At 48.7% G+C, this 24,225-nt stretch overlaps 2 protein-coding genes across 3 annotated transcripts in view; one reads left to right on the forward strand and one right to left on the reverse strand.

The window, feature by feature from the left end:
- The window catches only part of LOC149428695 (insulin receptor substrate 1-like), a 62,314-nt gene extending 57,778 nt beyond the window's left edge, over nt 1-4,536 (forward strand). Inside the window, exon 5 of the mRNA XM_089667105.1 lies at nt 3,317-4,536. Within this exon, the coding sequence (XP_089523231.1) occupies nt 3,317-3,324 (8 nt within the window). The 3' untranslated portion in view covers nt 3,325-4,536. The remainder of the gene's footprint in view (nt 1-3,316) is intronic.
- Nucleotides 4,537-16,419: 11,883 nt separating this feature from the next.
- On the reverse strand, nt 16,420-23,694 carry SAP25 (Sin3A associated protein 25). Of its 2 annotated transcripts, none has more exons than XM_089667103.1 (5): nt 22,128-23,694; nt 21,952-22,037; nt 21,718-21,855; nt 20,769-20,863; nt 16,420-18,829 (listed from the first exon to the last, which is right to left on the reverse strand). In XM_089667103.1, exons 1-5 carry the CDS (start codon nt 22,217-22,219, stop codon nt 16,619-16,621), a joined length of 2,622 nt encoding a protein of 873 aa, XP_089523229.1. In that variant the 5' UTR covers nt 22,220-23,694; the 3' UTR covers nt 16,420-16,618. The 2 variants fall into 2 exon arrangements, with proteins under 2 accessions (XP_089523229.1, XP_089523230.1); XM_089667104.1 differs by having other exon boundaries at nt 21,948-22,037.
- Nucleotides 23,695-24,225: the final 531 nt, after the last annotated feature.

Here is a 24,225-nt window from a genome sequence, read left to right on the forward strand (position 1 = left end):
GGCAGATGGGATGACGGGGCGAGAGAAGCGGGCACAGCTGCGGGTTCATCTGGGGGGGGGGGTCGTGGCGGGGGGGGGGGGGGGGCGACACATGCGGCCCATAGATTCTGTATATATTCTATGAATTATTCTCGTTTTATCACCTTTACCCCATAAATGAGATGCCCCTCCCCTGGTGGCCCCCCGCTGGGTGTGGCTTTTATATTTTACACGGTTTACGTGTTTTTTTGCGTCTATAATGGACGTCGATGTATTATTGTCACGTCGGGACGCCCTGAACTCGCTCTGCACTCCATTCCCCTCCCCCCACCTCCTCTATGAGAAGAGGGTGACCCCCGCCTGGAAGCTGCGCTGTTGTGTCCCTTTTATAAAGACAAAAAAAAGCAGCTGTGAAGACATGGCAACCCTCATAACTCAGCGCAGGGATGGTGGGAACCCCTCATAATGATCCCAATAGGTATACAGCCTGGGAACTCAGCGCAGGGATGGTGGGAACCCCCCATAATGATCCCAATAGGTATACAGGCCCGGGAACTCTGCACAGGGATGGTGGGAACCCCTCATAATGATCCCAATAGGTATACAGCCCAGGAACTCGGCGCAGGGATGGTGGGAACCCCTCATAATGATCCCAATAGGTATAGAGGCCCGGGAGCTTGGTGCAGGGATGGTGGGAACCCCTCATAATGATCCCAATATGGTATACAGCCCGGGAACTCGGCACAGGGATGGTGGGAACCCCTCATAATGATTCCAGTAGGTATACAGCCCCGGGAACTCAGCACAGGGATGGTGGGAACCCCTCATAATAGGCACAGCAGGTATGTAGACCTGGGAACTCAGCACACGGATGGTGGGAACCCCTCATAATGATCCCAATAGGTATACAGCCCAGGAACTCAGCGCAGGGATGGTGGAAACCCCTCATAATAGGCACAGCAGGTATGTAGACCTAGGAACGCAGCACAGGGATGGTGGGAACCTCTCATAATGGGCACAGCGGGTGTACAGACCCGTGAACTCAGCACAGGGATGGTGGGAACCCTTCATAATGATCCCAATAGGTATACAGCCCCAGGAACTCTGTACAGGGATGGTGGTGACCCCTCATAATAATCTCAATAGGTATACAGCCCTGGGAACTCAGTGCAGGGATGGTGGAAACCCCTCATAATGGGCACAGCAGGTATGTAGACCTGGCAACTCAACACAGGGATGGTGGGAACCCCTCACAATGCGCACAGCTGGTGTACAGACCCGGGAACTCAGCACAGGGATGGTGGGAACCCCTCATAATGGGCACAGCGGGTGTACAGACCCAGGGATGGTGGGACCCCTTGTAATGGGCACAGCAGGGAATGTGGACCAGTGAGCACAGCGGTACACAAAGCTAGGAGGGAAGTTATATGATACACATACATGCATGCTATGACAACACTTTACTGCCTCAGCACACGCTACATGTATGGAATTGTTTAGAGTATGTAATGTAGAGCAGTCAGGAACATACAACATAGTACACAGGGTGCAGTGGTCAGTATTCTAGAACATAGTACACAGGGTGCAGTGGTCAGTATTCTAGAACATGGTGCACAGGGTGCAGTGGTCGGTATTCTAGAACATGGTGCACAGGGTGCAGACATGACATGGAGCCCAGACATCACAGGTTGGTATTCCAGAACATGGTGCTCCTTGCTTTGCTGGGTCAATAGGGAAAATAAATGCCCCAAAACTGGCGGTCAGTAGCAGAAAATCTGCCCTGATGGTACTGCCATTGGGAGTAGGAAATGCTGTGGGGGGGGGGGGGGTCATCGGGAGAAAAATGTCCCAGAAATGGCAGCCAGTGGCGGGAGACATTACCCCGTTGTCATTGGGAGGAAACAATGGCTCATGTTGTGCGTCACGGGGAGGAGACGGGCCTCAGAAGGGGTGGGCAACCACAAGAAAACATGCCTTCGTGTTGTCATTAGGAGGAAGTTATGCCCTGGAGGATAAACATTGGAAGGAGAAATGCCCTGGTGGGGGGTCATTGGGAGCAGAAAGGCCCTCGGTGTGGTGGGCAGTGGCAGGAAAAAGCTCCAGTGTTATGGTGAGGGAAAAAATGCCTCTGCGATGGGTCATTAAGAGGAAAAGGGTCCCAGAAGTGAGGGAAAGTGACAGGAATAATGCATTGATGTTGTCCTTAGGAGGACAATATGCCAGGAATGGTGGTCCATGACAGGAAAAAAGTTGTTGTCCCTTGGAAGCAAAAATTGGCCCAGAAGTGGTGGGCAGTGGCTGGAGAAGAAAATGCCCTGGTGTCATTGGGAGGAAAAAAAAACCTCAGTGGTGGGGCACTTGGAAAAAAAACCTCAGTGGTGGGTCACTTGGAGGAAAAATACCTTGGTGGTGGGTCACTGGGGGGAAAAATACCTTGGTGGTGGGTCACTGGGGGGAAAAATACCTTGGTGGTGGGTCACTGGGGGGAAAAATACCTTGGTGGTGGGTCACTGGGGGGAAAAATACCTTGGTGGTGGGTCACTGGGGGGAAAAATACCTTGGTGGTGGGTCACTTGGAGGAAAAATACCTTGGTGGTGGGTCACTGGGGGGAAAAATACCTTGGTGGTGGGTCACTGGGGGGAAAAATACCTTGGTGGTGGGTCACTGGGGGGAAAAATACCTTGGTGGTGGGTCACTGGGGGGAAAAATACCTTGGTGGTGGGTCACTGGGAGGAAAAATACCTTGGTGGTGGGTCACTTGGAGGAAAAATACCTTGGTGGTGGGTCACTGGGGGGAAAAATACCTTGGTGGTGGGTCACTGGGGGGAAAAAAAAATAGGGAGGAGACAATACCCCAGAAATGGTGTTCAATGGCAGGAAAAAAGGTCCTAGTGTCTCTGGTGCATGGTGGTGGGTCATTGGGAAGTAACGGCCCCAGAAGTGGTGGTTAGTGGCAGAAAAAAAGTGCCCTGGTATCATTGGGAGGGAAATCTAGCTCGGTGGTGGGTCATTGAGAGGAGATGATACCCCAGAGGTGGTTTTCGATGGCAGAAAGAAATGTCCTAGCGTCACTGGTGCACCGGTGTTGGGTCGTTGGAAGGAGAGAGGCCCCAGAAGTGGCAGTTAGTGACAGGAAAACGATATGCTTTGTTGTCTGTCATAAGGAGGAATCAATGCTTCATGTTGGTGGACCTTCATGGGATTAACCAATCCGTGTTTGCGTATCCATTATTTGCGCTCCATATTATAGGTGCAAGTTAGGGGGCGTGTCCTTTTGGATACATATTTGTTGCCTTTTCCTTTTATAACGCTCATTTTTTTTTTCCCCCTCACTAGAATGCTAAGAATTGTATCCAGACCCGGCTGGACTCTTCTCATGAAATCCAAGATGGCTGAACTGGCGTACTATGCACAACACGATTACCGTTTTCTCGATTTGCACTTTCTGTAAATTTCGCATCTGCCTGAAGCTTCAGGATCGGTCTTTTCGAAAAGGGGGGAAAAAAGTGCCTTTTTTTTTTCTTTTGCGAAATGGGATTTTTTTTTTCTCTCTGGGATTGCAGTTGACAATGTTGGGATCTTGGCCGCCATCACGCCCTACTCGCTATTGAAACAGGAATGGAGGCCCAACACACGGGGAGGGAACCTTTGCCCTGAGAGGCCACGTTTACGTAAGGGACAACATATAGGATGTTTTTTTTGGCCAAAAAATAGCCTATATTTTTGGTGCTTGCAATGAGGTGCTTCGTGGGGTGAGTGCTGGTTTTTTTCCGGTGAGTTGGCCATTTTGAGACGTGTTTGAAATTCCTACCTGAACGTCTGAGGCTCCGTATGCCTTAGCGAGTATATCTGACCGCCTTGTTGACATCTCCCAAAATGGCCGCCCACACAGACCCTGTGGAGTCTTTTCGACTGGGATTTTTTTTTTTTTTAACCATAGAAATGGATATTGGTACTCAAAGAACGGACATCCCATCAAGCCGAAACGTAGAAGATACGATGTGGACATCCCATCCAGCCGAAACGTAGAAGATACGATGTGGACATCCCATCAAGCCGAAACGTAGAAGATACGATGTAGAAGAAGGGGGGGGGCCACCATGGTATCAAAACCATTTTGCTGCCCGATTCCCAGAGCCACATGTAGCTGGCGCCAAATGGTGACAGACCGCCATTCCGTACAACATGGCTGCTTGCCCCCCCCCCCCATTCATCTGTGTGGTGGGGGGACAATTTTTGCATTTTGAATACTTTTCTGGTACTACAGTCCCTCTTGTGGGGATGTTTATGATCTAAGGGTCGTGCGCCCGCCAGCGACGCGGCCTTAAGGCAGCCATATTGTATCTGTAACCAATACGTGAGGGCTCGGGCCTGCTTCACCAGAGACGTTCCCGTAGGTACAAGATACTCAATCTCAATGAACTGGTCCTCTAGGGCGGGTACTTGGTCCTCTAGGGCGGGTACTTAGTCCTCTAGGGCGGGTACTTAGTCCTCTAGGGCGGGTACTTAGTCCTCTAGGGCGGGTACTTAGTCCTCTAGGGCGGGTACTTAGTCCTCTAGGGCGGGTACTTAGTCCTCTAGGGCGGGTACTTGGTTCTCTAGGGGGGGTACTTGGTTCTCTAGGGGGGGTACTTAGTCCTCTAAGGCGGGTACTTGGTTCTCTAGGGGGGGTACTTGGTTCTCTAGGGGGGGTACTTGGTTCTCTAGGGGGGGTACTTAGTCCTCTAAGGCGGGTACTTGGTTCTCTAGGGGGGGTACTTGGTTCTCTAGGGGGGGTACTTAGTCCTCTAGGGCGGGTACTTGGTTCTCTAGGGGGGGTACTTAGTCCTCTAAGGCGGGTACTTGGTCCTCTAGGGCGGGGTACTTGGTTCTCTAGGGGGGGTACTTAGTATAAGCGTGGGTCGACCTTGGACTCATTTTAGATCAACTTACTTTTTTGAAACCAAAAGGAAAATAAAAAATATATATATATGTATAGATGTTTATGCAGATGATATAATATATAGTAAGATGAAAGTATTACGGGGGGTGGACGCAGGAATCTGAAAGGACGGAGTGGCGTATTATCCAGGTGATGCTCAATGGGCGTGGTTCGGCACCAGGTTACGGTAAAACCTCCATGATGGTAATCCTGGGGCTCGGGGGGGGGGGACCTATTATTGGACCTGATGTGTCAGTATATGCAAGAGACCGTTTTATACCCCCCTCAATGCGCTGCTTTATACCTGGATAGTACCAAAAAGAAATGGTGTTTAACTTACAAGCGTGTCTTGCCCCCCCCCCCCCATATTTAGTGGGTAAATGGAACATTCCAAGATTTGATGGTGCTGCGGGGGTGGGGCAGAGTAAGAAATGGGGAATCTGAGCCAATGTGAATGCTCGCTTTGCCATAAGGGCGTCGTGGGTTTGGCTAGCGATCTATTTCCAACACCGATGAGGGGGGGGGGTGCTTGACAGACGGGAGGGGGGGGAGGTGCTTGACAGACGGGAGGGGGGGAGGTGCTCGACAGACGGGAGCCGCCAGAAGCCGGGAAGTTTGCCTTGTATAAGCTAAGTCTATTAATAAAGTGTTTTCAAACACCATTTTGTTGTGTGGTTTTGTTTTTTTTGGATTGTTTTTTTTTTTTGGGGGGGGGGGGCTTCCTTACAATAGGTATTCTATATCTCTATTTTGGAGGTGGGGGGGGCTTCCTTACAATAGATATTTCATATCTCTGTTTTGGGGGGGGGCTTCCTTACAATAGGTATTCCATATCTCTATTTTTATTGGGGGGGGGGGCTTCCTTACAATAGGTATTCCATATCTCTATTTTTATTGGGGGGGGGGCTTCCTTACAATAGGTATTCCATATCTCTATTTTTATTGGGGGGGGCTTCCTTACAATAGGTATTCCATATCTTTGTTTTGGGGGGGGGGCTTCCTTACAATAGGTATTCCATATCTTTGTTTTGGGGGGGGGGGGCTTCCTTACAATAGGTATTCCATATCTCTATTTTGGAGGTGGAGGGGCTTCCTTACAATAGGTATTCCATATCTTTGTTTTTTGGGGGGGGGGGGCTTCCTTACAATAGGTATTCCATATCTCTATTTTTATTGGGGGGGCTTCCTTACAATAGGTATTCCATATCTCTATTTTGGAGGTGGGGGGACTTCCTTACAATAGGTATTCCATATCTCTATTTTTATGGGGGGGGGGCTTCCTTACAATAGGTATTCCATATCTCTATTGTGGGGGGGCGGGCTTCCTTACAATAGGTATTCCATATCTCTATTTTGGAGGTGGGGGGGCTTCCTTACAATAGGTATTCCATATCTCTATTGTGGGGGGGCGGCTTCCTTACAATAGGTATTCCATATCTCTATATTGGGGGGGGGGCTTCCTTACAATAGGTATTCCATATCTCTATATTGGGGGGGGGCTTCCTTACAATAGGTATTCCATATCTCTATATGGGGGGGGGGGGCTTCCTTACAATAGGTATTCCATATCTCTATATTGGGGGGGGGCGGGCTTCCTTACAATAGGTATTCCATATCTCTGGGGGAGGAAAAGACTTCTATAGATTTTGATACTTTTGGAACATTTGTATAACTGTGGGTGGGTTCCTTGGGGGACCCCCATCTTTTGTACTGGTGTCACCTGAAACATTACCTCTTAATGGGGGGGGGGCAGAGAGCTCATTATTTATTTCTACTCCTTTTTCCAAACCTTTGCACATCTCTGGGGGGGAAAAAAAAAATTATAATTTGCTGTCTGAATGTCACAGCAATCGTGAATAATCCCAGGAAGGTGTCTAATTCTGATCGTCGCCTCCATCTAGTGGCCATCATGTGATATTTTGCTGGTTAAAGTATTTCAGGAAAATATTGCATAATGGCCACTAGATGGAGCAGGTGATCATATGGAATTTTGATGATTGTTTTTGTACAATGTTATGTTGCAGCCGAATACTACAGTTATTTAAATTCCTTTTTTCCCTCATTAATCTACACCTCGGACCCCATAATGACAGAGTGAAAACTATTAGAAATGTCTGTAAATTTATTAAAAAGGAAAAACTGCAACATCACATGTACTTAAGGGGGAAGATAAAGAGGGGGGGGGGGGTGAGAGAATAGGGAGGTGAGAGAGGGAGGGAGTGGGGGGGGGGGATGAGAGGGGGGTCAGTGTGTCTATTAGAACTTCTGCTGACAAATGGTTCACCTTGTATCACCATCAATACCCAGCACATCCCCTACCACACAGAACACCTAGTGGTGGAGAAGGTGGAAGGTGGAGCCCGACACTCTGGTCGGGTCTCTTCAGCCTTGCCAGGCAGAGAGAGCCTATCAGGAGGCTGCAAGGTATAATCCCCACCCATATTCTCTCCCAGGTGCAGCGCTCGGCTACTGGGGGAGGTGGGCGAAGTTTGCCAGCTACAATGAAAGTGGGGGAAGCAAGGTGTTGGGGGGACAAGCATGGCTTAATTGAGCAAATGGGGTGCATGTCTGGTGCACCATTAGCACTTAACTTTTGCCCACCCTGGGCCCCATTAGCGCCTAACTTCCACCCACGCTGGGCCCCGTTGGCGCCTAAATTTCACCCACCCTGGGCCCCGTTGGCGCCTAACTTCTACCCGCCTTGGGCCCCGTTGGCGCCTAACTTCCACCCGCCCTGGGCCCCGTTGGCGCCTAACTTCCACCCGCCCTGGGCCCCGTTGGCGCCTAACTTCCACCCGCCCTGGGCCCCGTTGGCGCCTAACTTCCACCCGCCCTGGGCCCCGTTGGCGCCTAACTTCCACCCGCCCTGGGCCCCGTTGGCGCCTAACTTCCACCCGCCCTGGGCCCCGTTGGCGCCTAACCACCGCCCACCCTGGACCCCATTAGCGCCTAACCACCGCCCACCCTTGGCCCCATTAGCTCCTAACTTTGGCTCACCCTGGGCCCCATTAGCTCCAAACTTCTGCCCAACCTGGGCCCCATTAGCGCCTACCTTTCACGCACCCTAGGCCCTATTAGCGCCTACCTTCCGCCCACCCTGCGCCTACTTTCTCCCTACAACTGGCAAACCCCACTCACCACCTGTAGAACTAGAAAACCACCCCAAATGACTTTTAGTGAATCAGGATGTGGAAGGAACCTCTGCCCAGTTCAATCCTAGGGGCAGATCTCAGCTCTAAAGGTGGTGGGCAGGGTTTATCAGCTACAGTGGGAGAAGGGAGATGGGGTGCTAGAGGCACAAATTAGCTGCAGCCTCTTTTGGGCTGCTGGGCCTATATTAAGGTAGGGGCCTGGAGCTGCAGCTCCAATAGGCCCTACGTTAATCCTTCCCTGATGCTGCCACCACCATGCTTCACTGGTGGGGTGGTATTGGGCAGGTTATGAACGCTGCCTGGTTTCCTCTAGGCATAACTTTTAGAAATGAGGCCAAACAGTTCAATCTTGGTTTCATCAGACCAGAGAATCTTGTTTCTCACAGTCGGAGCATCCTTCAGCTGCTTTTTTTATACAGACATCAAGAGGGCTTTCATGTGTCTTGCACAATGTCTAGCCCCTCTGCCATAAAGGGCTGCAGGGTGATGGTTGTACTTCTGGAACTTTGTCCCATCTCCACACAGGGTCGCTGGAGCTCAGTCAGAGTGATCATTGGGTTCTTGGTCACCTCTCTTCCTAAGGTCCTTCTCCTCCGATTGCTCAGTTTGGCTGGACGACCAGCTCTTGGAAGATTCCTGGTTGTGCCAAACTTCTTTCATTATATATTAATGGAGGCCATTATGCTCTTGGGAACCTTCAGTGAAGCAGACATTTTTTTGTAGCCATCCCAAGACCTGTGCCTTGCAATAATCCTGTCTCTGAGCTCTGCAGGCAGTTCCTCTGGCCTCATGGCTTGTGCTCTGATACAGTATACATTGTCAGCTGTGAGACTTTTTATACAGAGGTGCACACCTTTCCAAATCATGTTCCATCAACTGCATTTACCACAGATGGCCTGCAATCGAGGTGTAGAAACATCTCCGCAATGATCAAGAGAAATGGGAGGCACCTGAGCTAAATTTAACGTGTTGGTGCAAAGGGTCTGAATACTTATTCCAATGTGAGATTTCAGCTTTTCCTTTTTCATACACCTGCAAACATTTCTAAAATTCTGTTTTCACTTTGTTATTTTGGGGTACTAAGTGTAGATTAATGAGAAAAAAAAAATCAATTCAAAACAAAAGTGGTATCAGACTGCAACATAACATTGAAAAAAGTGAAAGGGGTCTGAATACTTTCTGAATGCTCACTCATTATTTGGGCATTGGCAAATATTATTTTTAATATATTATTTAACATGGTTTATCACATCTAACTCTGTGGTCCTGCTGCTGTATTCCTAGATGACAGGAATGGCTGCTAAGTCCCTCCCCTTGTTTTAAGGGGGAGTGGTTAGTAGCAGTGAATGCCTCTTATGCAGGGGCGGACTGACCATTTGGAAATTCGGTCACTGCCCGGGGCAGTAGAGGGCCCCATGAGATGCCCCTGGAACCTTTTTCATAAACTTTTTTGAGTTTGGGCAAGGACACAGGGGCCCCATGATCCCCTATTGCCCGGGGGCCCCATGAGTTGTCAGTCCGCCCCTGCTCTTACGCAAACATTTTTCAATCCAATCCCCCCCACCAATAAAAAAAAATCACTGATACATCACCCAAGTGCAGTAGCATGGTACGCTGTTAGCAGGAAGGGGCAAGATGGCGCAATAAAGAAACCTTTACCAAGAACTATATCTCCTCCTGGAGACCCATTTTTGAAGACCTGTTTCACCACAACTGCTGCAGTTGCAGCATGGTCCCAATCTAAGCATTGCTACTGTGGCCCATATTGGCTGCCATCTTAGGTAAAGAGGGTTAGCTCAATGGCCGATTTTGAATGCACCCTTTTTTCTTAATACAAAGCCACACCCCAGTTAGGGGTTGAATTTCTGAAATTCAATAGTCATAACCACCCCATCTATGAAAACACTCCAAATTTTGTATCCTCATAAAAAGGATGAAAAATCCCTCAGACGTTCATATCTTCTCTTTGGAACATGGAACAAGAAATCCTTTGCAGTCTCGTTGTATGCTGATGTTCATCCAACATGTTCCTTGGACCAAAGTCCACTTTTTCAAGGATGCGCATGCAAATCAAACAATGAAGAGGATCTCATGTGATGGATCATGCAGATTTGTTAAACAATCCACTATAGTCATTGGTAAAATGCCAAGAGAGCAGAAGGCACCAGAGATTGAGATCCACACTGGTCCAGGAGATCCTCTGGAAAGGGTAGGTCCCATGTGAAGGGTAGGATCTCGTGTGATGAATTATAGTAGATGGTTCAACAAATCTATATCAAGGGACACTAACTAAATGGGGAAAGATCAGAAGGTACCAGAGATTATGGACCACACGTCTAAGAGATGATCCTCATAAAAGGGTTGGCTCTGTGTCAAGGGTAGGATCTCAGGTAATGGCCATAGTAGATGGTTCAACAAATTGATAGCAAGGGTCTTTAGTAAAATTCTGAGAGATCAGAAGGCACTCAGAAAGGAAAACCATACATGTCTAGAAGATCCTCAGGGAAGGGTAGACACCATGTGAAGGGAAGGATCTCAGGCAATAAACTGTAATTCCTCAAGAAATTTATATCAAGGATCAGAAAACACTAGATATCAAAAGGACCACAGGTGTCTAGAAGAGGATCCATATAAAAGGCTAGGCCCCATGTGAAAGGTGAGATCTCGTGATGGATCATTGTGTATTGTTCAACAAACCTGCATTCATTTTCATTAGTAAAATGTTGAAAATTCAGAAGGCACCTGGTATGGAGGCCCACACATGCCCAGAAGATCCTCGGGAAAGGGTAGGCACCATACAAAGGGACTGCTGTCACCCACCATTGAGATCCTCTTCAATGTTTGAATTGCAAAAGTTCCCTTTTTTAAGGCTGCATGTACAGTTTAAAAATTGATGATGATCTCATGTGCTGGATCATTGCAGATTGTTAAACAAATCTGTATGAATGGTCATTAGTAAAATGTTGAGCATTCAGAAGGCACCAGAGATCGAAGACCACACATTTCTATGAGAGGATCTTCAGAAAAGGGTAGGCCCCATGTGTATAATAGGATTTCAGATGATGGGTCAACAAATTGATATCAATGGTATGTAGTAAAATGCCGAGAGATCAGAAGGCACCCAGAATGGAGAACCACACATGTCCAGGAGAAGATCCTCATGGAAGGGTAGGATCTCAGTGGATGGTTTCTAATCATTCAACAAATTTATAGCAGTCATTAGAAAAATATTGAGAAGACGTAATATCCAGATATCTAGGACACACATGTCCAGAAGAAGTTCCAAAGGAAATGGTAAGCCCCACAGTAAAGGAGTCACCTGGCCTGCTACTGCCCACCTTTGAGATCCTCTTCAATGTTTAAATTGCAAAAGTCCACATGTTAAGGGCACACATACAATTCACACTTTGAAGAGGATCTCTTGTTTTGGATCACAGTACATTGTTCAACATATCTGCATTGTCAAGTGATCAGGAAGTACCCAGTATCAAGGACCAAGCATGTCCAGGACAAGATCCTCAAGAAGGATACATACAAATGGGCCGCCCAGCCTGCTGCCACTTACCTCAAAGATCGTCTTCAAGGTTTGCAGTTAGGGCATACACTTTCCTGATGATCTGGGCATATGTAGTCCTTGATACAGAGTATTATAATACGTAGTCCTGCGCTCAGTGGAGTCCCTATACCAATCAAAGTGCTACAGAGTGCCTTCCCATCTGTCAACATTTTATTAACTATTGATATAGATTTGATCAACAATGTACTACTGTCCACCACATGAGATCCTCTTCAATGTGTGACTTCCATGTGTATCCTTGAAAAAGTGGACAGTATTCCAAGTAACACGTGAAAAATCAGCATACAACTATGAGATTGCAAAGGATCTCTTGTTCCATGTTCCAATGAGGGGAAGTCATTAACAGCTGATGGAATTTGTAATGAGAATACAAAATTTGAGTGTTTTCATAGGTGGTTTGGTTTGACTATTACATTTCAGAAAGACCCCACCCTGCAATGTATAACCATGGGATTGCAGTGCATCTCTTGTCCTGTGGACTTCTGAAGTCATGAATGTCAGATGTACTTTTTCTATGAAAAAATAAAAATTTAAGCTTTTTATATACCTTCATAGCCAAAAATATTGGCACCCCGGCATTTCTGTCAGATAATACACCTCCTCGCCCAGAAAATTGTTGCAATGACTAATGTTTAGGCATTCTCATGTTTATTTCTTTGGTTTGTATTGGTATGACACAAAAAAGTGGAGAAACAAAAAGCCAAATCTGACACATTCCATGTAAAACCCCAAAGATGGACCGGACAAAATTATTTGCACCCTCAATTTAACATTTAGTAGCACACCTCTTGGAAAAAATAACTGAAATCAATGGCCTCCTGTAACCATCAATGAGTTTCTTTCACCTCTCTACTGGAATTTTGGAGCGCTCTACTTTTGCCAACTGCTCCAGATCTCTCAGATTGGAAGGTTCCTTTTCCCAACTGCTGTACCGAGATCTCTCCACAGGAGCTCTATGGGATTGAGATCTGGACTCGTTGCTGGCCAGTTCAGTCATCTCCAGCACTTTGTCTGAAACCATTTCTGGAGCTTTTTGACATGTGCTTTGAGGTCATTGTCCTGCTATAAGACCCATGCCCTCTGACGGAGACCCAACTTTCTGACACCGGGCCCTACATTGCACCCCAGAATTCTTTGGTAGTCTTCAGATTTCAGAATGCCATGCACACTATCAAGACATCCAGTGCCTGAAGCAGCAAAGCAACCCCAAAACATCAGTGACCCCCCCACCATGTGTGACTATATGGACTGGATTCTTTTCTGTAAAGGCCTCATTGCTTTTACTGCAAACAGTAGAATGATGGGCTTTACCAAAAAGCTGCCATTTTGTTTCGTCTGTCCACAGCACATTCTCCCAAAACGAATTTGGTTTCTTCAGGTAAGTTTTGGTAAACTCCAATCTGGCTTTTTCATGTTCCTGTGTCAGCGGTGGGGTCCTTCTGGGTCTCCTACCATATTTCTGTGTCAGCGGTGGGGTCCTCCTGGGTCTCCTACCATATTTCTGTGTCAGCGGTGGGGTCCTCCTGGGTCTCCTCCCATATTTCTGTGTCAGCGGTGGGGTCCTCCTGGGTCTCCCACCATATTTCTGTGTCAGCGGTGGGGTCCTCCTGGGTCTCCCCCCATATTTCTGTGTCAGCGGTGGGGTCCTCCTGGGTCTCCCACCATATTTCTGTGTCAGCGGTGGGGTCCTCCTGGGTCTCCTACCATATTTCTGTGTCAGCGGTGGAGTCCTCCTGGGTCTCCTACCATATTTCTGTGTCAGCGGTGGGGTCCTCCTGGGTCTCCTCCCATATTTCTGTGTCAGCGGTGGGGTCCTCCTGGGTCTCCTCCCATATTTCTGTGTCAGCGGTGGGGTCCTCCTGGGTCTCCTCCCATATTTCTGTGTCAGCGGTGGGGTCCTCCTGGGTCTCCTCCCATATTTCTGTGTCAGCGGTGGGGTCCTCCTGGGTCTCCCCCCATATTTCTGTGTCAGCAGTGGGGTCCTCCTGGGTCTCCCCCCATATTTCTGTGTCAGCAGTGGGGTCCTCCTGGGTCTCCTACCATATTTCTGTGTCAGCGGTGGAGTCCTCCTGGGTCTCCTACCATATTTCTGTGTCAGCGGTGGGGTCCTCCTGGGTCTCCTCCCATATTTCTGTGTCAGCAGTGGGGTCCTCCTGGGTCTCCTCCCATATTTCTGTGTCAGCGGTGGGGTCCTCCTGGGTCTCCTCCCATATTTCTGTGTCAGCAGTGGGGTCCTCCTGGGTCTCCTCCCATATTTCTGTGTCAGCGGTGGGGTCCTCCTGGGTCTCCTACCATATTTCTGTGTCAGCAGTGGGGTCCTCCTGGGTCTCCTACCATATTTCTGTGTCAGTAGTGGGGTCCTCCTGGGTCTCCCACCATAGCGTCCCTGTTCATTCAGATGGTGACGTATACTGCGAGCGGACACAGTTGTACCCTGTGCCTGGAGGTCAGCTTGAATTTGTCTGGAAGTTGATGGAGGTTCTTTAGCCCCCATTCCAACAATCCTTCGTTGCAATCTTTGATCAATTTTTCTCTTTTGTCCACATCCAGGGAGATTAGCTACAGTGCCACGGGCTGTAAACTTCTTGACAATGTTGTGCACAGTGGACACAGGAACATTAAGATCTGTTAATTGATACAGGGGAGTTTAATGACAAATTACAGGAACATCACAAACTTGGAATGCAATTATTTCTTACAATTTTGAGAAGAATTTTGTGTCCAGTCCATTTTTGGGGTTTTGCGTGGCATGTGTCAGATTTGGCTTTTTGTTTTTTTTTGTGTCATACCAATACAAACCAAAGAAATAAACACGGGAAACATTTGTCTTTGCAACAATTTCCTGGGCGAAGTGGTGCGTTATCTGACAGAAATGCCGGGGAACAATATTTTTGGCCAGAACTGTATGTGGAGTTTTTTTTTTTACTATTACACATCAGAAATCCTCCTTTTTTATGATTTGGGGTGTTATTGTATGGAAGAAAACGTCTACCTCGTGATCATGACAACTGTTTCCCAGAATCCTTTTTCCTCCGAATTCTATAATCGGCTCACCACCGCTCCTGCAAGTCTGTACCCAAGCTGGATTTTAGATTCCAGGCGGCCTGTGCAGTGGAACGTGGCATCCCCAGCAACGACCTTGGCGTTGATTCACCGGGCATCTAATCTCCAGCTTCGGTGTTGGATGTCAGAGATGAAATCTAAGTCCGATGATGTGCGTATGATAATGGCCATCCATCAGGCGCTCATTTTGAAAGATTTCGGCAGCTGCGGTGGAATAACTGATATCACTGAAGGGTCTCCGGTTCAGTGTGGTGAAATGCATGCGACATGCAGGACAGGCTCAGAGGAAATTGTTTTTCTTCTTTTTCAACAATACTGGAATCCAAGCCTAGCGAGAGCGGAAGATACATGGTATGTAATAACTTATATACTGTACATATCCACAACTATAATTATAGGTAATGGACGCCAGCAAAAATACGCTGCCCACAAACTGGCGTACGCAAGATATAAAGAGCAGCCATTTAGCGAGAGATGGAAGACCGAAGAAGAGGCCCTGAATGGGGGTCATAGACTGCATGTACTAGAATGTCGCAGTCTGAGAAGTTCACTTCTTCGATTCTTAAAGGACAACACCCCTAGGTTAGCACTGCAGAGTGTTCCAGAGACTTACCTTGGCATATCCCACAATGGGGAGATTTCCCCCCAGTAGTTTGTGTCTCTGCCCCTCCCACAATGGGGAGATTTCCCTGCAGTAGTTTGTGCCTCTGCCCCTCCCACAATGTGGAGGTTTCCTGCAGTAGTTTGTGTCTCTGCCCCTCCCACAACGGAGAAGTTTCCTGCAGTAGTTTGTGTCTCTGCCCCTCCCACAACGGAGAGGTTTCCTGCAGTAGTTTGTGTCTCTGCCCCTCCCACAACGGAGAGGTTTCCTGCAGTAGTTTGTGTCTCTGCCCCTCCCACAACGGAGAAGTTTCCTGCAGTAGTTTGTGTCTCTGCCCCTCCCACAACGGAGAGGTTTCCTGCAGTAGTTTGTGTCTCTGCCCCTCCCACAACGGAGAGGTTTCCTGCAGTAGTTTGTGTCTCTGCCCCTCCCACAACGGGGAGATTTCCCTCCAGTAGTTTTTGTCTGCCCCTCCCGCAACGGGGAGATTTCCCTCCAGTAGTTTTTGTCTGCCCCTCCCGCAACGGGGAGATTTCCCTCCAGTAGTTTTTGTCTGCCCCTCCCACAACGGGGAGATTTCCCTCCAGTAGTTTTTGTCTGCCCCTCCCACAACGGGGAGATTTCCCTCCAGTAGTTTTTGTCTGCCCCTCCCACAACGGGGAGATTTCCCTCCAGTAGTTTTTGTCTGCCCCTCCCACAACGGGGAGATTTCCCTCCAGTAGTTTGTCTGCCCCTCCCACAACGGGGAGATTTCCCTGCAGTAGTTTGTGTCTCTGCCACTCCCACAATGGGGAGATTTCTTGGCAGTACTCTGTCTCTGCCCCTCCCACAACGGGGAGATTTTCCTCCAGTAGTTTGTGTCTCTGCCCCTCCCACAACGGGGAGATTTTCCTCCAGTAGTTTTTGTCTGCCCCTCCCACAACGGGGAGATTTTCCTCCAGTAGTTTGTGTCTCTGCCCCTCCCACAACGGGGAGATTTCCCTCAGTAGTTTGTGTCTCTGCCCCTCCCACAACAGGGAGATTTCCCTCAGTAGTTTGTGTCTCTGCCCCTCCCACAATGGGGAGGAAACTATTACACAGTCAGGCCATGCATCGAATCCGCCATCACAAAAATCTCCCCCACTCTGAAAATAATTTTTTTATTGCACAACTGACCATTAGTGTATAAAAAAATATAACACGGAATTAAAAATCTATGAAACATAAGAATACAAGGTGTGCAGTGCAAAAATCTGTCACAAACAAGTGCAAAACTTTATCAGGAAATAAATACTGAACGGAAATAACAGGGGCGGTATAAAACAGTCCCGAGGAACACTGCCCCCTACTGGCTGCCATTGGGAGGGTAACTAGCAGATAGATGGAGAAGGCCAGACACCGCCTCCAGCTCAGACAGCGTGTATGGACCATTCCTGGAAATCACACTGCCAGTGCACGCTGACTCAGGGGGGCTCCTCCCACTCTCCACAGTGTGCACCAACTCCGGGAGGCTGCTCCCACTCTCCACAGTGTGCACCAACTCTGGGAGGCTCCTCCCACTCTCCACAGTGTGCACCATCTCCGGGAGGCCCCTCCCACTCTCCACAGTGTGCACCATATCCGGGAAGCCCCTCCCACTCTCCACAGTAAGCGCAGACTCCAGGAGGCTCCTCCCACTCTCCACAGTGTGCACCATCTCTGGGAGGCCCCTCCCACTCTCCACAGTGAGTGCAGACTCCAGGAGGCTTCTCCCACTCTCCACAGTGTGCACCATCTCCGTGAGACCCCTCCCACTCTCCACAGTGAGTGCAGACTCCAGGAGGCTCCTCCCACTCTCCACAGTGCGTGCCAACTCCGGGAGGCTCCTCCTGCTCTCCACAGTGCGCACCATCTCCAGGAAGCCCCTCCCACTCTCCACAGTGAGCGCAGACTCTACAAAGCTCCTCCCACTCTCCACAGTGCGTGCCAACTCAGGGAGGCTCCTCCTACTCTCCACAGTGCGCACCATCTCCGGGAGGCCCCTCCCACTCTCCACAGTGAGCGCAGACTCTACGAGGCTCCTCCCACTCTCCACAGTGCACGCAGACTCTACAAAGCTCCTCCCACTCTCCACAGTGCGTGCCAACTCAGGGAGGCTCCTCCTACTCTCCACAGTGCGCACCATCTCCGGGAGGCCCCTCCCACTCTCCACAGTGAGCACAGACTCCAAGAGGCTCCTCCCACTCTCCACAGTGCATGCCAACTCCGGGAGGCTCCTCCTACTCTCCACAGTGCGTGCCATCCACGGGAGGCTTCCCCCACTCTCCACAGTGCGTGCCATCTCCGGGAGGCTCCTCCCACTCTCCATAGTGAGCGCAGACTCCGGGAGGCTCCTCCTACTCTCCACAGTACGCGCCATCTCCGGGAGACTCCTCCTACTCTCCACGGTGCACACCATCTTTGGGAGGCTCCCCCCACTCTCCACAGTGAGCGCAGACTCCAGGAGGCTCCTCTCACTCTCCACAGTGCGTGCAGACTCCAGAAGGCTCCTCCTACTCTCCACAGTGCGTACCATCTTTGGGAGGCTCCTCCTACTCTCCACAGTGAGCGCACACTCGAGTAGGCTCCTCCCACTCTCCACAGTGAGTGCAGACTCCAGGAGGCTCCTCCCACTCTCCACAGTGCGCACCATCTCCGGAAGGCTCCTCCCACTCTCCACAGTGAGCACAGACTCCTGGAGGCTGCTTCCACTCTCCACAGTGCGCACCATCTCTGGGAGGCTCCTCCTACTCCACACAGTGCGCACCATCTCCGGGAGGCTCCTCTTGCTCTCCACAGTGTGTACCATCTCTGGGAGGCTCCTCCCACTCTCTACAGTGCGCATCATCTCTGGGAGGCTCCTCCCACTCTCCACAGTGCGCATAGACTTCAGAAGGCTGCTTCCACTCTCCACAGTGCACACTGACTTCGGGAGGCCCTGCCCACTTTCTGCAGTGCATGGGGATTCAGGGAGGGTCCTCCCACTCTCCGCAGTGCACACTGCCTTAGGAAGGCCCTTACCGCTCTCTACAGGGCACAAGGACTCAGGCAGGCTTCTCCAACTTCCTGTAGTGAACACTGGCTCAATGAGGCTCCCCCTATTTCCTGAAGGGCACAATGGCTCAAGGAGGCTCCTGCCATTTCCTGAAGGGTATACTGGTGCAAGGAGGTTCCTCCTGCCTCCCGAAAGGTAAACTGGCTCAATGGGGACCCCTCTACTTCCTGAAGTAGACACTGGCTTAAAGATGCTCCTCCCACTGCTCGAAGAGCACACTGGCCTAAAGGCGCTTCTCCAACTGCCAAAAGTGCCCTCACGGGTGTGTACAGCTTGAGCTTCACCAGATGAACCAGGGTTAGGCTGCTTTGACTCTCCTGAAAAGTCCATCTCCGAGGTCTTCGGTGTCCCTTCTTGGTTGGCAGGCAATGCAGGATTTGGCTCTTCTCGGTTGGCCGAGGCCTGTGACCCTTCAAAGCTTGGAACAAATATTCCAGGAGAAACTATGGGAGGAGGAGTGACCAGCCTGAAGACCCTGAGCATCTGAAAAAAAAAAAAAAAAAAAAAAAAGAAAGAGAGAAAGTCATTAGGAAAAAGTCCAGCCTGAGAGTCTGTCCTCAGATAGAAGAGGAACCAGATGGCTGTCTTAAGAGTTCACATTCACTTATTGCAGATCAAAATGTGACCACAGGGAAGAAGTTGACCAACACGTTTCGGGGCTGACAACCCCCCTTCATCAGGGCTCAAATGCGTATGCTTTCTACTAGGTTGGTATCTAAAAACTCCTGGGATGTGTTCAATAATGGTCGCCATAGACGCATGCGGAAGGAAGAATTTTCCCTTTAGCATAGAAGTCAATCATGACCATGATAGAACGTTCCCAGTGAGGCTCAGGAGGACAGTCCTACAGGAACCATGAGTACGGACTACGAGGAACCGTTCCCTCAAACACCAAGGATATTTTCATTTTTCTCCTTGATGAAGGGAAGCCGTGTTAGACATTTTAATTTCAGACCACATGAAAGTGGAATGTCGGCCCCCACATTGGTAATTTGCACTTGAACCCTGATAAGGGGGATTGTTGGACCCTGAAAACACATTGCGCGTAAAAAAGTGGGACTTTGCCCCAAAAAGAGTGGGTCATTCAATTTCAGTCCTTTCTGCCCTTGAAAACAAGTTGGCAATTTTAATTTCAGTCCTTATAAAAAGGGAGAGGGGGATTGCTGCCCCCAGAAACGTGTTGGTAACATTCATTGCAAACCTTATAAAAAAGGGGAGGGGGATTGCTACCCCTGGAAACATGTCGGCAATTTTCATTTCAGTCCATATGAAGGGGGGGATGCTACCCCTGGAAACGTGTTAGTAATTCTGCATTTCAGTCCTTATGAAGCGGAGGGATTGCGGTCCCTGGAAATGTGTGTTAGTAATTTCCATTTCAGACCTTACAATGGGGGGGATTGTCGTCCCCCAAAACGTGTTGGTAATTTCCATTTCAGACCTTCTGATGGGGGGGGATTGTCGTCCCCCAAAACGTGTTGGTAATTTCCATTTCAGACCTTCTGATGGGGGGGGGGAGGGGATTGTCGTCCCCCAAAACGTGTTGGTAATTTCCATTTCAGACCTTATGATGGGGGGATTGTTGCCCTCAAAACATGTTGGTAATTTCCATTTCAGACCTTAAGATGGGGGGACTGTCGCCCCCCAAAACGCGTTGGTAATTTCCATGTCAGACCTTATGATGGGGGGATTGTTGCCCCCCAAAACATGTTGGTAATTTTCATTTCAGACCTTATGTAGGGAAGGACTGCCACTCTTGGAAACGCGTTGGCAGTTTTCATTTCAGTCCTTATAAAAGGGGGGTGGATTGCTGACCCCGGAAACGTGTTGGTAACTTTCAATGCAAACTTTATAAAAGGGGGGAGGATTGCTGCCCCTGGAAACACATCAGCAATTTTCATTTCAGTCCTTATAAAAGGGGATTGTCGCCCATGGCAACATGTTGGTCTCGTTTATTTCAGTCCTATGAAGGAGGGATGGCCGCCCCAGGAAACATCAGAGTCGTTTTCATTTGAACCCTGATGAAGGGAGACTGTCAGCCCCGAAACATGTTGCTAATTTTTTTTTTTCTTTTAACTGGAGTCCTGCAGAGCGGGGACTGTCGGCTTCGAAACATGTTGCCTATTTTCACTGGATGTGAATTGTTGGCATGGATGGTGGATTGTTGGCCTCTGAAACGCGATGGCTGCCTTTTAGACATTTTGATCTGCAATAAATGGAGACGGACTCTTTGGATGACTATTTGATGCGCCATTTCTCCATTTTGGTTGGATTTCTCAGTCTGGGAGGCCCCAGTGTTGTGGAGGAGCTGCTGAGGTCCAGTAGTCACCCAACCAGCAGCTTCTGTTCTGGGGGACAAAAAAATATCTAAGTGCAGCGCCTCACATCTGTCTGTTCAGGTACTGCTCCTGCAGGGGGCACTTACATTGTAGGCAGTGGGGGACAGGCAGTTGTACACTCTGTGGCCGGGGGGCTGCAACGGGTCCGAGTAGAAATATTCTCCATTGTGGACGAGGAATCCTGGAGGAGAAGGGGAGGATCAGAAGACAGCATGGACATGTGACTAACGTAGGTATATCTACGGGGGGGGGAGATCTCCCCATTGTGGGAGGGGCAGAGACACAAACTACTGCAGAGAAATATCCCCATTGTGGGAGGGGCAGAGACAACCTACTGGGGGAATCTCCCCATTGAGGTAGGGGCAGAGACACAAACTACTGCCGGAGAATCTCCCCATTGTGGGAGGGGCAGAGAGACAAACTACTGGAGGGAAATCTCCCCATTGTGGGAAGAGCAGAGACACAAACTAGTGCTGGGAAATCTCCCCATTGTGGGAGGGGCAGAGACACAAACTAATGCAGGGAAATCTCCCCATTGTGGGAGGGGCAGAGACAACCTACTGGGGGAATCTCCCCATTGTGGTAGGGGCAGAGACACAAACTACTGCCGGAGAATCTCCCCATTGTGGGAGGGGCAGAGAGACAAACTACTGGAGGGAAATCTCCCCATTGTGGGAAGAGCAGAGACACAAACTAGTGCTGGGAAATCTCCCCATTGTGGGAGGGGCAGAGACACAAACTAGTGCAGGGAAATCTCCCCATTGTGGGAGGGGCAGAGACACAAACTACTGCAGGAGAATCTCCCCATTGTGGGAGGGGCAGAGACAACCTACTGGGGGAATCTCCCCATTGTGGGAGGGGCAGAGACACAAACTACTGCAGGAGAATCTCCCCATTGTGGGAGGGGCAGAGACAACCTACTGGGGAAATCTCCCCATTGTGGGAGGGGCAGAGACAACCTACTGGGGAAATATCCCCATTGTGGGAGGGGCAGAGACAACCTACTGGGGGAATCTCCCCAGCTCAGTACTTTACCTTGATCCCTCCGGAGCTGCATTTGGGGCGTCTCTGACTTGTGAAGTGCAGCCACGGCAGCGTAGTAAGCCTCAAAACTAGGGTGATAGAGAGTGCGGGGGTGATAGGACATGGGGTGACCCGCCGCCACAAAGTGCCCTGTACAGTGAAGGGGAAAGTTTACAGACATTGGTCACTGCTTATCCATGCAATCCTTTCAGTGATACACAAGAGGAGACAGACGGACTCACCTACCCGGTACTGCACAGGTGGGTACATGTCTGCTCCATGGTGTCGGCACTGCAGCATCTTCCACCGACCTCCCCGACTCGTTGGACGGCCTGGGCAACAGAGTGCGGCCAATCAGCACACAGATGGAGGATGAGACAGGAAAAGGCGCAACGCTCCCACCCGCACACTGCAAGCCTCACCTGAAACTCTCGCGGCTTTGGGACTCCTCCTCGTCCTCCTCATCCTCGTCCTCGGAAGAGTTGGAATCGGACTCGGGCTGCTCAGAGAACATCTTCTGCTGTCAAGAGGCAACTTGCTACAATCTAAAAACGCTGCCACCCTGTGGCTGAAACACAAAGTGATGGCGCAGGTAAGAAAATTCTATTAGATAGAGCCAACAAAACACATTATTATTATACAGGATTTATATGTCGCCAACAGTCTGCGCAGCGCAGTACAATATAAAGGGGGACATTCCAATCACAATACAGTTCAGTACAGAAGGAATAGGAGGGCTCGGATCATGGTGCTTCTAAAGGAAGGGGGAAGGGATACAAAAATGTTATAAATTGAGTTCCAGCTCAGTGGGTAAAATAAGTATTTGATCCCCGAGTACAGCATGACTTAGTACTTGGTGGAGAAACCCTTCTTGGCCAGCACAGAGGTAAGACGTTCCTTGTAGTGGGTTCCCAGGTTTGCAGACATCTCAGGAGGGATTTTGGTCCACTCTTCTTTACAGATCTTCTCTAAATCTTTAAGGTTACTTGGTTGTCACTTGGCAACCAGAAGTTTCAGCTCCCTTCAAACATTTTCTATAGGATGAAGGTCTGGAGACTGGCTAGGCAACTCCATGACCTTAATGTGCTTCTTCTTGTTGAACCAATCCTTTGTTGCTTGGCGGTATGTTTTGGGTTATTGTCATGCTGGAAGACCTATCCATGACCCATCTTCAGTGTTCTGGCTGAGGGAAGAAGGTTCTAATCCAAGATTTTACAATACATGGCCCCCTTAATACGGCAAGGTTGGTCTGTACCTTTAGCAGAGAAACAGCCCCAAAGCATAATGTTTCCACCTTCGTGCTTTACTGTAGGGATGGTGTTCTTGGGGTCATAGTCAGCATTTTTCTTCCTCCAAACACAGCGATCGAGTTAATGCCAAACAGCTCAATTTTGGTCTCATCTGACCACAGCACTCTCTCCCAATCCTTCTCTGAATCATTAGATATTCATTGGCAAACTTCAGACGGGCTGGACATGGGCCTTCTTGAGGAGGGGGACCTTATGGGTGATGCAGGATTTCAATCCATGGTGGCGTATTGTGTTACTAATGGCTTGTTTGGTGACTGGCCACAACTGCCTTGAGATCATTCACAAGCTCCTCCCGTGCAGTTCTGGGATGATCCCACACTTTTCTCACAATCATCCTTACCCCACGAGGTGAAATCTTGCATGGTGCTCCAGACCGAGGGCGATGGATGGATATTTTGTATTTCTTCCATTTGTGAATAATCGCTCCAATAGTTCTTTCCTTCTCACCAAGATTCTGGCTGATGGTCTTGTAGCCCATTCCAGCCTTGTGCAGGTCTACAATCTTGTCCCTGATGTCCTTAGACAGCTCTTTGGTCTGGCCCACGGTGGTGAGGTGGAAGAAAGATTCTGTGGACAGTTGTCTTTTATATACATAACGAGTTTTCGTCAGGAGCTCCTTCCAAAAAATTGGCAGAACCAATCTGTGTACCCCATTAGCACAGAGCCAGAATCATTGTTGGCTGGTAGGGGATCAAATACTTATTTTACTCACTGAACTGCAACTGAATTTATAACATTTGTATCGTGGTTTTTTTTCTGGATTTTTGGTTGATATTGTGTCTCTATCATTTAAAATACACCTATGATAAAAAAATATAGGCACTTCATTTCTGTGTAAGTGGGCAAACTGACAAAATCTGCAGGGGATAAAAAAATAAAAATAAATTAATTATATATACGGTGTATATAATAAATAATAATGTAAAAAAAGAAAAAAAAAATTATATATATAAATTTTTAATTCTCATATTTTTTACACACACACTATATTATATATATATAGTGTGTGTGTGTAAAAAATATGAGAATTAAAAATGTATATATATATAATTTTGTTTTTCATTTTTTTTACATTATTATATATATAAATTTTTACACACACACACACACACACACACACACACCAAAAGAAATTAGAAAAAAAAAATATATATTTTATTTTTTTCTAATTTTTTTACTATATATATATATATATATATATATATATATA

This window comes from Staurois parvus, unplaced genomic scaffold, assembly GCF_062004578.1.
Source record: "Staurois parvus isolate SC_StPar_1 unplaced genomic scaffold, SC_StPar_1.0 ptg003027l, whole genome shotgun sequence".
Taxonomy (NCBI): Eukaryota; Metazoa; Chordata; class Amphibia; order Anura; family Ranidae; genus Staurois; species Staurois parvus.